At 46.8% G+C, this 14,910-nt stretch overlaps 1 protein-coding gene across 4 annotated transcripts in view; it reads right to left on the bottom strand.

Moving 5' to 3' along the window:
• The window catches only part of Als2cr12 (amyotrophic lateral sclerosis 2 (juvenile) chromosome region, candidate 12), a 56,402-nt gene that overhangs the window by 12,031 nt on the left and 29,461 nt on the right, over nucleotides 1-14,910 (bottom strand). For 3 of the 4 annotated variants that reach the window (XM_005373202.2, XM_013511720.1, XM_013511724.1), the window contains 4 exons: nucleotides 14,394-14,446; nucleotides 5,991-6,090; nucleotides 4,556-4,659; nucleotides 978-1,040 (listed from right to left, as the gene is read on the bottom strand). In XM_005373202.2, coding sequence (XP_005373259.1) covers nucleotides 978-1,040; nucleotides 4,556-4,659; nucleotides 5,991-6,090; nucleotides 14,394-14,446 — 320 coding nt within the window. Of the gene's footprint in view, nucleotides 1-694; nucleotides 775-977; nucleotides 1,041-4,555; nucleotides 4,660-5,990; nucleotides 6,091-14,393; nucleotides 14,447-14,910 lie in introns of those variants that run through there. The other variant, XM_013511729.1, reaches the window with a different exon arrangement.

Raw genomic sequence — 14,910 nt, 5'->3', positions numbered from 1 at the left:
AAAGAAAAGAAAAGAAAAGAAAAGAAAAGAAAAGAAAGAAAGGAAGGAAGGAAGGAAGGAAGGAAGAAAGAAAAGAAAAAAAGGAAGGAAGGAAGGAAGGAAGGAAGGAAGAAGAAAGAAAGAAAGAAAGAAAGAAAGAAAGAAAGAAAGAAAGAAAGAAAGAAAGAGAGAGAGCCTGTGCATAAATTTTCACGAGAAAAGGGAACAGTTAAGGGCCCTCCAGGAACCCTAGCGTGACTGGAATAGAGACAGCAAGCAGGACCATGGGCCGAGGGGGACAGGGGAGCTGGCGCATCCCTGGGAGGCCGTGTTAACCTGAGAACAGTGAGGCGCAGTCCAGGGCCCCCAGCAGAGGAGGGTCTGAGGTGGTTTCCCCGAGTGCACTGATCTCACTGCTCTGTGGAGGATGGGCCATGGGGCAGGAAGTAAAGCAAGACCTGGACGAGGAGAGTGCCGCAGTGGCTCGGGGAGAAATGGACCAGGGTAAGAGCCCCAGGCTGGAGAGAAGTGGGTGAACTCGGAATAATCTCGAGAGGGCTGGAAGGTGCTGGTGGTTTGGCTGTGAGAGGGTGAAGGAAAGGAAAGTGACGACCAGGTCTGGACGCTCACCCTGGGGGAGCTGACACTTGGGAGTCCCGTGGAGAGGCTGTCCTGAGCGCGGTTCACTCAGAGATGGAGACGCATGGAGTGCTGTGCTGTGCGGCGCTCAAGGGGAAGAGCAGCGGCAGTTAGCGTCCACGACGACGCACGACACTGGTGATTCGGAGTTCAGAGCTGGCACTCAGAAAGGCAGCATTGGTTTTGCTTTACAGACAGCTCTCAAATCCTTTTCAGCTACTTTAATCTAGCACATTTAACCTCAGGTCTTCGTTTTTAAACTGGTTTTGGGAAAGTTATCATAGATCCATTTTTCTGAAGTGTATCGTTTTACTGATATGTTTGTAAAACACCCTCCACAGGGAAGGGTGAAAGCTTACCTCTTTGGTCTTCCTCAACTCTTGTAATTGCACGGCGTCCCTTTCATGTTGTCTCAAGAGCTCCTGAAACATTTTTATTTGGACAAGGTCACCACTGCGGTTCTGGATTTTCTTTTCAAGAATTAAAAGAACAGCAGAGGATTCACAAATATATTTACAAAAGCTTAGTCATTGGTTTAACAACACACATATTATCAACTAATGATATGACATTTGAAGTTAAATAATGAAAATCCCATGTTCAAACTTATCACACTGACAAATGTTAAAAGAAATTATATTTTCATCAAAAGCTTTTCTTAAACATGGCAGATTCAATACTGTGAAGAATTCAGTTCTGCACAGGTCGATCTTTATTTTTAATGTTATCCTTGTCAAAATGCCAGTACTTTTGTTTGTTTTGTTTTTTGAGACAGGGTCTCAGTCTGCAATTCAGGCTGTCCTTGAACTCATTATGTAGCCCAGGCTGGCCTCAAAAATGTGGTGATCCTCCTGCCTCAGCCTCCCAAGTACTAGGACAACTGGTGTGAGCCACCATGCCTGCACTACCAGCACTTTCTTGACAAAGTACTTCAAAATTGACAAGCTAGTTCTAAAATTTGTATGAAAATTCAAAGGCTGTAGAAATGACAAAATAAGCCAGGTGTGGTGGTGCACACCTGCAATCCCAGCACTCAGGAGGCTGAGGCAGGAGGATCATTGTGAGCTGGAGACCAGCCTGGGCCAAACTGAGCTCAAGGCCAGCCTGAACTGCATAGTGTGACCCTGTCTCAAAAAGATTAAAAAAAAAAAAAAGACAAAATAATCTTGAAGGACAATAGCAGGTTAGAGGGTCTTCACTACTTGATTTAAAGCTATAGTAGTTAAGGCAATGTGCTGCTGGACAAGGTACAGACAAACAGCCGAGTGAGCAGAGCAGGGTCTTATTTCTACTTCTAAAGATGTCTATGCAACTCAGTGGGGGACAGGAAAAAGGTTTTTTAAAAATGATACCAGGCTGGGCATGGTGGCACACACCTGTAGTTCCAGCACTCGGGAGGTTGAGGCAGGCAGATTATTACAAGTTTGAGGACAGCCTGGGCTACAAAGTGAGTTAAAGGCCAGTCTGAGCTGCATAGCAAAACCCCGTCTCAAAAAGACAACAAACAAACAAAAAAGGTACCAGAACACTGGTGATTCATGAGTTCTGTCTCTCCACACATAAAAAAATGATTCAAATGGATTACAGAACCATAAAAAGTAAAATGATAAAGCTTCTAAAAAACAGAATAATTTCATGGCTTTGAAATAGGCAAAGAAAATACAAAACACTTTAACCATAAAAAGAACAGACTGATAATTTGTCTTTCATCAAAACTTCTGCACACTGAAAGATGCCATTAACAAAATTAAAAGGCAAACCACAGGTTGGAAGCTGCTCTACATAACATGTGCATCTGACCAAGAATCTGCACCCACAGTGCATAAAGGACTCTTGTATATCAAATCTTAAGTTTCTCTAAAGAGAAAAGACCTGAACAGACTCTTCACAAAAAGATATATGAATAGTTCAATAAGCATTTGAAAAATGGCCCAACGTAATTAGTCATTATGAAAACTACAACTGTAACAAAATGTACTTCATATCCACGGGAATGACCAGAGCTAAAAGACTGGCAATAATAACTGCTTTGAAGGCTGTGGGACAACTAGACCCTACATATTTAAGATGCAAGAGTAAAATTATGCAACTACTTTAGAAAACAGTTTATCAATTTCTCATAAAGTGAAATCTATAGTTCCCCTAGAGTTTAGTAATAGCTCTTCTAGGTACAAACTCAAGAAGAATCGTATGTTTTTATAAAAAAATGCTTGTACAATAATGTCTATAGAAGTTCTATGTGTAAAAGCCAATAAGTAGAAACAACCAAAATCTCCAAAACCAGAAAAATGGTAAATACTTGTTTACAAAGAAATACTACTGAGCAATAACAAAGGAAGAAATTACAGATATGAAAAACAAGTGGATAAATTTTATAGACATTTTGTTGAGGGGGAAAAAACTATATGCAAAAGAGTGTAACAGTACTGGGCATGGTGGCGCGTGCCTGTAGTCCCAGCACGTGGGAGGCTGAGGCAGGAGGATCGTCGCGAGTTCGAGACCAGCCTGGGCTACAAAGTGAGTTCAAGGCCAGCCTGAACTGCATAGTGAGATCCTGTCTCAGAAAGACAAAAAAAAAAAAAAAAAAAAAGAGAGAGAGTAATAGTATGAGCCCATTTATATGAACTGGCAAAGCTAATCTATGTTGGTGGAAACCATCTGAGGTGGTTTGGGGAGACCCAGCGCAACTGGAAAGGAGCCCAAGTGTTCTCGGGGTTGGACACAAGGGTTATGCGTGTACCAAACTGCTCAAACGCCACACTCAGGCCTGTGGCTCTTGCTAAGTATAAATTAGACCTCATGAGACAGGGCCCCATGTACAGGCAGGAGGATAGGAAGGAGGAAGGAAGGGTGCGTACAGACCCTGGGTCCTTCCCGGGAAGAGCTGCCGCTTCTGCCCACACACCTGAGCCCTCCGGACCCCACTGCACAGCATGCCCAACTCGGCATGATTATTCCAGGCAGTAGTAACCGCGGGCACCAGAGACAGACTTCGGTGAAATCAGTGCTTTTCGATAAGCATGGTGGGCACAGATGGGCACATGGAGGAGACATTCAGATGAGAGCAAATATCGAAAAGTCATTCTCTGTATTGCATGATGAGCATAAGAATCCAGCAGAGCCCGCCGCTTGTGCCCAGGGGGCTGCGGCAGACCTGAGCTCAGAGGCGCTGGTTGCTGATGCCAACTACAGCAGGGGTAGAGTCCTGCCTCTGGGGAACCATCCTATCTATGTCAGCGAACCGAGGTGCACTGCAACGCTCAGCCATCTGGCAGGATGACTGTGTGTGGCCTGCTTGCTAATGCACCTCTGCTTTGTAGATGTCCGTATGTTTGGTGAAATTTGGTCTGCGATCTTCTTTCTTTACAACCTGGTCTCACAGTAAGCTTTGGGGCTGGCAGGAAGACACGCCAGCCATCACCCACCCCCCTCCCCTCAGCCCCTCGTATTTCCTAAAGGCTGCATGTGAACAAATGTGATTGGTTCTGTTTGCAACATCACCTGCTCATCTATCTTTTTTTTTTTTTTGTCTTTTTGAGACAGGGTCTGACTATGCCATTCAGGCTGGCCTTTAGCTCACTTTGTAGCCCAGGCTGGTCTCAGACTTGCAGCAATCCTCCTGCCTCAGCCTCCTGGGTGCTGGGATTATAGGTGTGCACCACCACGCCCAGCACCTGTTCATCTACAGCAGGAGTAAGACGGATGCTCAGGGAAGGGTGCTGGGAGAGCAGGGAATTGCAGGTCCTGTCACCTCCTGCTCGTTACGGTTTCGTTCTACCAACACTGCTCTAGCTCAAGGGTGGTGAGGTGATCGGTCTACTTTCATATATTCCAGAAAAAACGGGGGAAGGAAGCAATGCCCGCTGAGGCCAAAAGATCCTCTCATGGTGGGACAGCTGGGTTCGGCATGGTACACTCAGCCACGCGTGCGGGTTACCTCCTTCTCGCGCACAAAGCTCTCAAAGGTCGCACTGTAGGATTCACTCATTCTCCTCTTTTCTTCTTCTGACTCTAACTCAAACTTCTTTGTCATCTTGTATTCTGCAGAGGGGAGAAAAGAGCATAGCTGTGTGTGACTGTGGGAAGCCCACGTAGACAGAAACCCAGACAGCTAGGGGAAAGCCACTTCCAGCTGGGCCGTCTCGCGGTCCTGGCAGCCCAGCAGGGACAGTCACCCCGGGAAGCTCCGTGGGGCGGGCATGGTGGCCGCGCTCATCGCCCTCACTGCATGGGGCTTACTGTCAACATCTCTCGTCACTTTGTGTAGTCTCTTTGGGATCTGTTGCTGATTATCTGTTCCCTCTCCTGAAGTGGAGGCCATGCTCTCTTGGACATTATTTTTCTTAAAATGACACTCTCAGCTATGCTGATTCTTGCAGCACTGGGTCTGGGGCGGAGGTTGGCTGACCCCCAGCAAGCCCGCCTGAGCACACAGAAGGGCGGGCCCCGGGATTCCTCCATGGCCGTGCGCAGCTAAGTTCCACCCCCCAACACCAGGGGTTGCGTCCTGACTCAGACTTTGGCAACAGGAGATACCGTGTACGTGTAGCTAGAAGTCAGGAGGTGAGCTGGTGTCCGGGACACCAGGACTGGGTGAGGCTTTCAATCTGAGTTGCTGCACCTCCCACCCCTGGCCCAGACGACGACAGTTGAGAGTCCCCGGTGGAACATGGACTGACTTTCCCAGATGTCCTTGCTGTCAAACGAGTGACTTGGTTTTTTTTTTTTTTTTTTTTTTGGTACCGGAAATCAAACTCAGGACCTTGCACTTGCCATGTAGGAGCTTATGCCGCTGAGCTAAATCCCTGGCCCGAGTGACTTGGTTTTGATCAACTGCACAAAAGACGGATGAGGCTGGCGTGGACCATGGAATGGGTTTGTGGAGGGTCACTCCCACTCCCTCAGCCTGGTCAGCCCCAGGAGCCCTCTCCGCGCCTCCACTCATGAGGAGCTCAGCAGGGTTGGAGGTGACCCGTGGGGCCCTTTGGATAATCTAATCCCTGGGTTATGCTGGGAAGTATTAAAATACATCAACATGGTTCCCTTTGGGGGGTGTAGGGGTATGGCTGCTCCAAGTGTAAAGGGTATGCAACCCCCACACACACCAGTAAATGTTCTAAATTCTAATTCAATAACTTTTTCCAGCCCATGGTGGGCAAACTTGGAACCAGGACCTTTTGGAAGGTACAGGCTTAGATCCCTTGCTGCCGGCATCTGGCTTTCAAAAAGACCCAACCCTGCCCGCAGCTGTCACTTGTTTTGGGGAACTCCAGGCACCCTCCACCCCAGCACGTGTTAGCACCAAGGAGCTGGTCAGGATCAAGCTCCACGCCGTTGCTGGGAGCCCTCGTCAGAGGTGCCGTGACACTCACTCTGCTGAAGCAGGATCTTCTCCCGCTCCATCTTCTCGTCCTCCTCCCACTCTGCCTTCCGCTTGGACCACTTGTCTTCCATTTCATCGTGAATGGTATCCTGCAGGGGCCAGGAGGGAAAGGGTCCTTCAGCAGGCCCGGGCCTGGCAGCCACCTTCCCCACAGCATCAGGGCCTGGGTGCCTCCTGGGGAGAAACTCCCGCTGGGGCTGGGGCCTGCTGTGCGTGGCATTGCCTGGCTGGAGCTGGGCTGCTTCTGGAGTGCTGTGTGCATCTCCATTCCGGGGTCTTTGTCCACAGCAGTGAGGGAAGGAGGAAAGCACTCAGAGTGCGTCGTCTGCACTCAGACAGCAAGGAGATGCTTTGTAATGGGCCCATTTTTTTCTTAATCCCTCTCCCCCTCCAACCCTCCCTTCCTTTTTCTTCATACTCAGAGTGAACACTTCTCCTTTGCACTGAGATACATCACCAACTCCTTTTTAATTTTATTTTTTAGAATTTGAGACAAGGTCTCATCCATTTCCCCAGGCTGAACTCAAACTTGCATTCCTCCTGCCTCAGCATCCCACAGTGCTAGGATTACAGGTGTGTGACTTCTTTTCGTGGTTGAGATTAAATAACACAAAGCCAGTGCCACTCCCATTGGTGGCTCAGATGTCCTGAACCTGACAAGGGAAGGCCCAGGTGGGGCGCTGCAGAAGGGGCCGGGCAGGGACCCTGGGCAGCCGGATTCCAGGAGCTGGAAGCATGGGGCTCCCCAGAGCTGCCTGTGGCCGAGGAACCCAGCAACTTGCCTGGCCTAGACTTGGCCGTTCTTGACGTGCTTGCAAAACCCCTTTCAGGTATAAGCTCCACCCTGAGTCTGTACATGGCGTAGAGTTTCCAGGCAAGCTGGTGCTTTGCCCTTGATGGGGAGGCCCCTGGCAACTAGGACTGCAGGGTCACTGTGACAACAGAGGCAGCACAGAGCTTGGGGCCTCAGCTCTCCCACTATCAATTGTTAAGCTCTTGAGAAATATTGTGGGCAGTCAGACAGGGCTGGGCCCTCAGCACAGAAGACAACTGCGCTGGAGGCACCTTCACTGAGGCCAGGCTTTAAGAAGAGAGGAACGACTACACCCACATACTTCCCCTGGGAACAACAGCAGTGATCGATATTCTAAATGGACATCAGCTTGGGGTGGAGGAGCAAACCTCCTTAACCCGCCCCTTACAGGAAAGTCCTTGTCTGTCCCATGTGAGCCTACTATGTGACTAGCTTCTCAATTTGATCCTTATTTGATCAATATTACCTAAGTGACTATTCTTGTTGTAATCTTATTGGTTCCCCATGGTTTTGTCCCACCTCACACCCACCTCGTGACTTCCCATTGGATCAATAGTACCTAAGCTACTGTTCTTGCAATCTTATTGTCTGTATTTCTGTCCCACCTTGCACCTGCCTCACCTCACAGCTTTGCTCAATAAAACACCTTGGAGAAGCAAGGTCAGCAGGCAACCCACTTTCTGGGCCTCCTTTTCTCTCTCCTCAGACAGAAGTTTTTCTTCCTTTCAATAAATTCTTCCTACTTTTAACCTCCATTGTTCCTAGGATTTATTCCTTAATTTTAGAGAACACGAACTCAGCATTGTGGACATCCAGCATGTTGGGAGTTATATTTCTCCTACATAATTTGGAGGTCTTCCACCAAGATATCTGGATGGAGGTAAAAATTTGATTTTGTTTCATAGATTCTCAATTGTGACTTACTTAAGTAATAAAAAATTTTATACTTCAAATTTTTATGTTATGTCTTTGTCCACTGCTTATAATTGCTCATGCTTTGTCTCGTATAATTTTGTTAAAATAGTGATAAATTTAAGTTAAAAACATGGGATGGTTATAATGCTTCTTTAAAGGGACATTTTATTTCTGTTTTGTATACGTTACATTTGGACTAGTTGCTGAACTTGTTTAACTTATTTGACTTATTTCCTTGTTTGACTTATTTGACTGCTGTGGTTTGATATCTTAGATAGCACTAGGGGAACGTAACCTATTAATAAACTGCAGGACCCCTTCCACCAGCTTAAAGGGTGTTAGGTTGGTAGCCATTCTTAGACTCTGGGGACAAGTTTCACTGGGACAGCCTGGCCCTGGTCCTCCTCTATGCTCTAGAGGGGACATCAAGCCTGTTTTGTCTCAGTTTCATTTCTGATCAGATCTTTGGCTGATAAAGAGACAATCTTTCCTGATTTTTCCCTACCACTTTGTACTTTCCTTTTTTTGGAGGCACTGAAGTCTAAAAAGAGAGGAACTCTAAATTCCCCAACCTTTTCCTCCTCCCCAACAACTAAGTTAAGCCCATAGAAAATGAACATTTTTTAATGCCAAAGATGGGGAAGTCATCTTAGATGAGGAATACATACCTAGTCTTTGGGTCAGATGAGACATTGGAATTTTGCCCATCCAGGAGAAGACACACAAAAGTCATGTCCCGGTTTAGTGTTGTAGGCAACAGTCTTCCTCGTGGAAAGAAACAACTTCTGGGTGAAACTAGAAGGTGCTATTTCCGAAAGAACCACACTTAGGGGACTGAAACACGTTTAGCCTAAGGGAGGATCTCCAACCTTCTCCCCACTCCTAGGTCTGGTTCTCATCATTTATGTGTGTGGGAGAGAAAGTACTTTGACAATAAATTGTGGACTTTGAAACTTATACTGTAAACTTACAAAATGCTATGTAATGATTTTTTTTGGTTTTAGACAGCTTGAATTTTTATCTGTCCCTTTAACAAACGGTGGTTACTCTGCCAGCTAGTTAAATGCTCTTAGAGCAGCCTCCACTCTTATAGCAGAGGACAGAGTTCCCCAGCACCTTCTGGTGAATCCCCACTGAAGCCAATGGCCAATGGAATGTTGACCAGTGGGCAGCTGGATTCCTTTCCGGAGACAGACCTCTGGTTCCAAGGACCAGTAAAAACAGAGGAAGCAACTGAGGAGCCACGGCCAGGGCTGCACTCTGCCAGGTAGCCAAAGGCTCCTCAGTGGAAACTGGCTCTCAACAGCTCAACTGGGTGACCAGCAGAAAGATACTGTACTTTTCTCTTTCTGCTAGTAAGTTAGAAACTCCCCCTAAATTTTTTCCAACTTGTTGGGAGTTAGCTTTAGAACCACCTTGGTATTAGACTGCCTCTCCCTCCAGAAATCAGGCTGAGGCAGCTTGCAACCACTGTTTGCCTTCACAGAGGAAAACATCTATCAGGAGAATGACTTACATTTGTGACTTACATGTGCTAAGAGGAAGAAAGAGATTTTACTCAGCTTTTTTCTTTCATGTGCATGAAGAAGACTAATAAAGTGCCTTTGCCAGCATGTAAATTGCGATGCTGGGTGACGGGTATTAGTTTAACCTGCAAGCTTCAGAGATACAAACATTTTAAAAATGAATTTAAAAGACATAGCCTTGTCTTGCTGCTAGAAAATGTTGCCTATGTGAGTAAATAGCTAATAGGAATATCTAGAGGCTTCTTCATCCTAGCGCCCAGAGGGAGATTTTTTCCAAGCCAGTTTTACTTGACAGTCTCTAAGGTGATCTCTTCTGCAGGCTGTGAAGTGCTGCAACTACTTCCAACTCATTTTTTGGTTTTTGCCCTCTTTTTCTTTTTTTGAGGGGGGAGGTTTCCAGTACCAGGAACCCAACTCACGACCTTGTGCTTGCCAAGCAGGTGCTGTGCCACTGAGCTAAATCCCCAGCCCTTTTGCCCTCTTTTTCAAAGAACTAAAAAGTAATGGTTTAATACTAAGCAATGCTTCCTTCTTTAAACAAGACTGTTATAGCTGAGATCAACTGTAACTTGTGCTTATAAAAAAAAACACCTAGGGGAGGAAGTACACAAGTTTTCTGGGAAGATAAAATTACACACCAGTTTGAGGGTGGACAGGCTGGTCAAATTTTATCTTCTGGTCTCTGTCCAGGAGGCACCCACCTGCCCTGGAGTGGAGTCACCTTGAGGGACACCATGAGAGGACAGAAGTCAAATCAAAATTAAAGAGGACGCTCAGTTCTTTCTTTTTGCATTTCTTCTGTAGGAGCTCAATGTCAAGATCTCTTCCTCCTCTGGAATGTATCAGGGCAGTACTGGGACTCAAAGTCAGGACCTCATGCTTGCCAGGCAGGCATGGTACCACTGAGCTAAACAATCACCACCACCACTGCCCTAAATGTGTGCTTAAGCACAGGTGGAGGTTTGACCCGCACATTTGAAAAGAATAGTTTACCCGCTAGAGCTAAGATGGAATGCAGAGGGAAGTATTGACTGTGATGCTATTTCACAACTAGAATTGTACTGTAAGAATGAGGAAAAATGGCCAGAATTGCCTTCAGACTTTCCTTGCACTAAAAAAATACTTCTTCCTTATACTCAAATGTAAATGTTGGGGCTGGGGATTTAGCTCAGTGGCACAGCGCCTGCCTGACAAGCACAAGGTCGTGAGTTTGATTCCTGGTACTGGAAGAAAAACAAACAAACAAAAAAAACCCCGAATGTAAATGTGAGCCACAGGAAAACCAGATACCTCCACCCTGAAGGCATCACTATCACTGAGACTGGGGCTATTTATCCTCAACCTTTGGAATGAAAAGGTTTCCAAGACACTTTAATCAAAGCCTCGCCCGCTGTTATTGGGTCTGAAGTTTCCCCTACTTGCCCTTTGGGTCTTGAGGGTGGACTTCTAGGCTAGCTACAATTAAAGCCTCCACAAGGCTGTGCCCCTGCTTAGCTGACTTTGTTCAAGCTCCTCAAGGACAGTATCCCTTATAGGAAGTAGATGGAAAATTTAGAACTACTTGTGTTTCATGTGCCCCCTTTTCTCTCAGTGACCTAAAACAGATCAGGCAAAGTTTCAGATGATCCCAAAAAGTACACCAAGGTCTTCAGAGGAATTACTCAGACCTATAAACTACACTGAGGAGATATAATGCTATGCTCAAATCAGGGACTTCTAATGAGGGACAATGGGTACAGACTTTAATCTGTGAGTTTCTTAAGTGTGTTACAGATACCCAGGGATACAGATTTTCACAGTAGATTTGAATAGAGCCTAGCCAGTCCTGCTGTAAAGGAAATTTACCTAGGTGACTTGATAGAAAACTCCAAATGTCTCAAAGACCTCTTTGTCCCAAGGCCAAGATTTCTTCTCGACTATTACCTGTCCCAGGAGGTGATAGATCTCCTTTGCAGGCTGAGATTTTAGAAATTTTGATTCAGAGGCATTTATTAGAAAATAAGCCCTAAACAATATTATTGGAACACTTCCCTGTTTTGCTAAGGGTTAGAGATCCACTCCGGGAAAGCTCTCGATGTTAATCGTCTTTCTGCACCCGAGATGGTTAGGGTTTAGTTCCTGGGCCGTACTTGGCGTTCCTCTTCTGTCCCTTCCCCGCCGCTCTGCTCCTGAGAAATAACACCGTTCACAGCAGCGTTTGGTCCCAGGCAATTCTCTCCTCCGTGCTGAGCATTTCAGGGTCAGGCTTCCAGAATGGCGAGTTTCCCTTTCCAGAGTGAAGCTGATCTTCACTTACCCCTGGGTCATATTAAAAAACTGGTCTAGCTTTAATCATGAAGCTCTCAAAAACAGATGTCCAAGTTTTCGTCCGAGTGATCTTCCTTTTAACTCTTAGGCAGAACTGGAGATTAACTCCTCCTCTCTCTTGTCTCAAGAATGATACTGACTGATTTTCATAACACAGATAAATTCATTTATAGAACAAAACGTTCCTAGGGAGCCTTATGAGTTTAATAACAGTTTTAAATGAGAACAAATACTTAAAAATAGGCACAGCCCCAGCCCTAGGTCATCATTTCTCTTTAAACTGTTTAATTAAAACAGGTCTCGCTCTAACTCAGTCTTAAACACTCAGCAGAGAAGTATAACCAAACGATGAGAGAAAACATTGCCACGATACAAGTTAGATACAAAAGGGGCGCCAATTGCCGATCCCTTCTGCTGCTGCACCAGTGGCTGACCACTGTTATGGGTCGTTCAGAAAAACTACAGTAAAATCTATAAAAGCTCAACAGGAATCTTTACATTCTTTAGCCAAAATTGTCCTTCAGAACCACAAAACTCGCCATCCTACAGCTAAAACTGAGAGACTTATGACAAAATAACAGACTCATAAACAGCCTCTATCAGTAGAGGGGATCAAGAGCCAGCAAGTCACAGCCCTGTTCCAGTCCCTAAAGAACAGTTTCTGGACTTGGCTCTCTCCTCAACCTGCCTTTGCCTTCTGGTGCTCATGCTTTGACTACACACGCTCTAATTTCTTGAAAAACTTGTTTATCCTTGCTTAGAGCCTGCCAAACTCCATGCCGATGGGACCAGCTCCTTTTCCTGGGGCCCAGACCAACCTTGCAGAGAGAGCTGACCGCTGCTAACCCACACCATGGTGTCTCTCTAGTCCACTAGACTCGCTCTCTGGAGAAGGCCCCCGACTGCAGTCGCCCCAGCCTTAACCCTTCTCAGCCCAAAGCAGCTGGATGAAGATGCCGCCCATTCTCCCCGAGCCACAGTCAGAGGTTCTTCCTCTGAAAATATTATAGATGCTGAGCTACTGAGAAGTACTTTGGGCAGTCAGACAGGGCTGGGCCCCGCAAAGGTCAGTGCAGGAGACGACGGTGGCTGGAGGCGCAGTCACTGAAGGCCAGGCTTCAAGAAAAGAGGCACTGCACCCACACTTCCTCTCGGGATCAACAGCGGTGATTGCTCTTCTAAATAGGCATCAGTCACCTCAGGTTAGAGGACCAAACCTTAACCACCCCTTCCAGGAAAGCCGTTGTCCATCCCAAGTGCGCTTGCTCTGTGACTGGCTTCCCAGTTTGGTCCCCATTTAATCAGTATTACCGAGGCGCCTACACTTGTTATGCTCTTATTGGTTCACCGCAGTTTTGTCCCACCTCACACCCCTTGATCCAGTTGGATCACTATTACCCAAGCTACTATACATGTAATCTTATTAGCTGACTGTAGATCTGTCCCAGTTGAACCCACCACACCTCATGGCTTTGCTCAATAAAACACCCTTGAGAAATGGGGTCGGCAGGCAACTTACATTCTGGGCCCCCTTCTCTCTCTCTTAGACAGAAGGTTTTTTTCCTTTCAATAAATTCTTCCTGCTGTTAACCTCCGTTGTTCCTAGAATTCATTCCCCAATTTTAGAGAACACGAACTTGGCATTCCAGACAGCTCGGCAGGTTGGGAGTTTCTTTCCCTTTGTCACTCCCTGTCCCTGCCCACCTCCCACTCTCGCTGCCCCAAGAGAAACACTGTGGCCGTCATGAAATCAGCGGATTAAAGGAGTAGGCTCTATTCTGAGGTGGCCACAGCGCTGATAGCCTTGACTGAGTCCATTCTTCCAACCCAGCCTCTACTGCTAGAATCAAAGATGTTCAAAGTGGTGTTTTTGTTTGTTTGTTTGTTTGTTTGTTTTGAGACAAGGTCTTGCTATGCAGTTCAGGGTGGCCCTAAGCTCACTTTGTAGCCCAGGCTGGTCTTAAACTCACAACAATCCTCCTGCCTAAGTCTCCCAAGTGCTGGGATTACAGGCGTGTGCCACCACTCCCAGCTAAGTGGTGTTTTTTATTATAGCAATCAACATGAACTACGCAAAAGTGTCCCCCAGGGCAGGGCAATGGTGACATGCTGATGGCACTGTCACTAGAGTAAGACTATGTCGCTAAAGAAGAGGAAAAGATTCTGTTACGCCCCATGAAGAGTGCAGACAGAAACATGCACAGACTTATCCAGCTGGGGTTGTGCTGTAATCCTAGCAAACTGGGAGGCTGAGGCAGGAGGGTCACAAGTGTGTGCCCAGCCTGGACAATTTAGCAACTTAGAACCTGTCTAAAAAACAAAAACAAAAAGCTGAGGCTATAGCTCAGTGCAAATGCCCTCAGTTGGATCCTCAGTACTGTAAAACAATAAAGCCAAAGTGCAGAGTTGACAGCACAGGACCTCAGCTCATTTCACAAAGGGCAAACATTCAAAGAGGTTGTCTTTGGGCAGAGAATTCCTTTCCTATCATTGCGGCCATTGCTTGTTTCTGTCTATAAAAACTGATGACTGTGTGTGGTGGTTCACACCTGTAATCCCAGTGCACCTGGGCTACACACGCAAGCTCCAGGCCAGCCTGCCCTACAGAGCGAGACCCTGTCCCAAAAAACCAGTGAGCTGCTTTCACTTTCACGACCACAGACAGATTTCTGAGCTGGCCTCTCAGGGGGTGCTTCTCCCTGGCTGTCTGTGCCTCGTGGCCAGTGGCTCCAGACACACTGCGGCCCCGACATCACTGCTCATCTCTGTTCCCGGCCAGCAGCGAGCTGCTTCTCTCACTCTTGTGATCCCCCGCACAGCTCGGACTCACCTGGTACAGATAGAACATGTTCCTCAAGTACTTGTATTCCTTCTGCATCTCCTCTGGGGAAAGGAAAGACAGCAGGGTCAGCATCATTCATCTGACATTCACATTTTCAAATTTAAATGTGAGCTGCCTGCACACGTCCCACTCCAACTTTCCCCCTAAGCCAGTGGCGAACCTATGGCGTGTGTGCCACAGCCGGCTGTTTGTCACATTGACAGTTCTGTAAGGTCCGCCATCACTACCCAGGCTGTGGAAGCTCTGTGTGCCCCAGGAAGCACCCTGGAAACTTTTCAGAACTCAAATGCTGCCAGACATGGCGGTCTGTGCTGCAGACCCAGCACCTTGCGAGACTGAGGCAGAAGCCCAAGGTCCAGGCCAGCCTGAGCTAAATGGCAAGACCCTGAGTCAGAAAACCAAACCCAAGCAAACCCCCAAAGCAAACAACCCCACAAACAACCCACAACTAAAACAACCCACAACTAAAACAAACCCACAAACAACCCCACAACTAAAACAACCC

The sequence above is a fragment of the Chinchilla lanigera genome, unplaced genomic scaffold, assembly GCF_000276665.1.
Source record: "Chinchilla lanigera isolate Chin_1 unplaced genomic scaffold, ChiLan1.0 scaffold00002, whole genome shotgun sequence".
Classification (NCBI taxonomy): domain Eukaryota; kingdom Metazoa; phylum Chordata; class Mammalia; order Rodentia; family Chinchillidae; genus Chinchilla; species Chinchilla lanigera.
The sequence above is the reverse complement of the archived record's forward strand: the minus strand, read 5'-3'. Positions and strand labels throughout refer to the sequence as shown.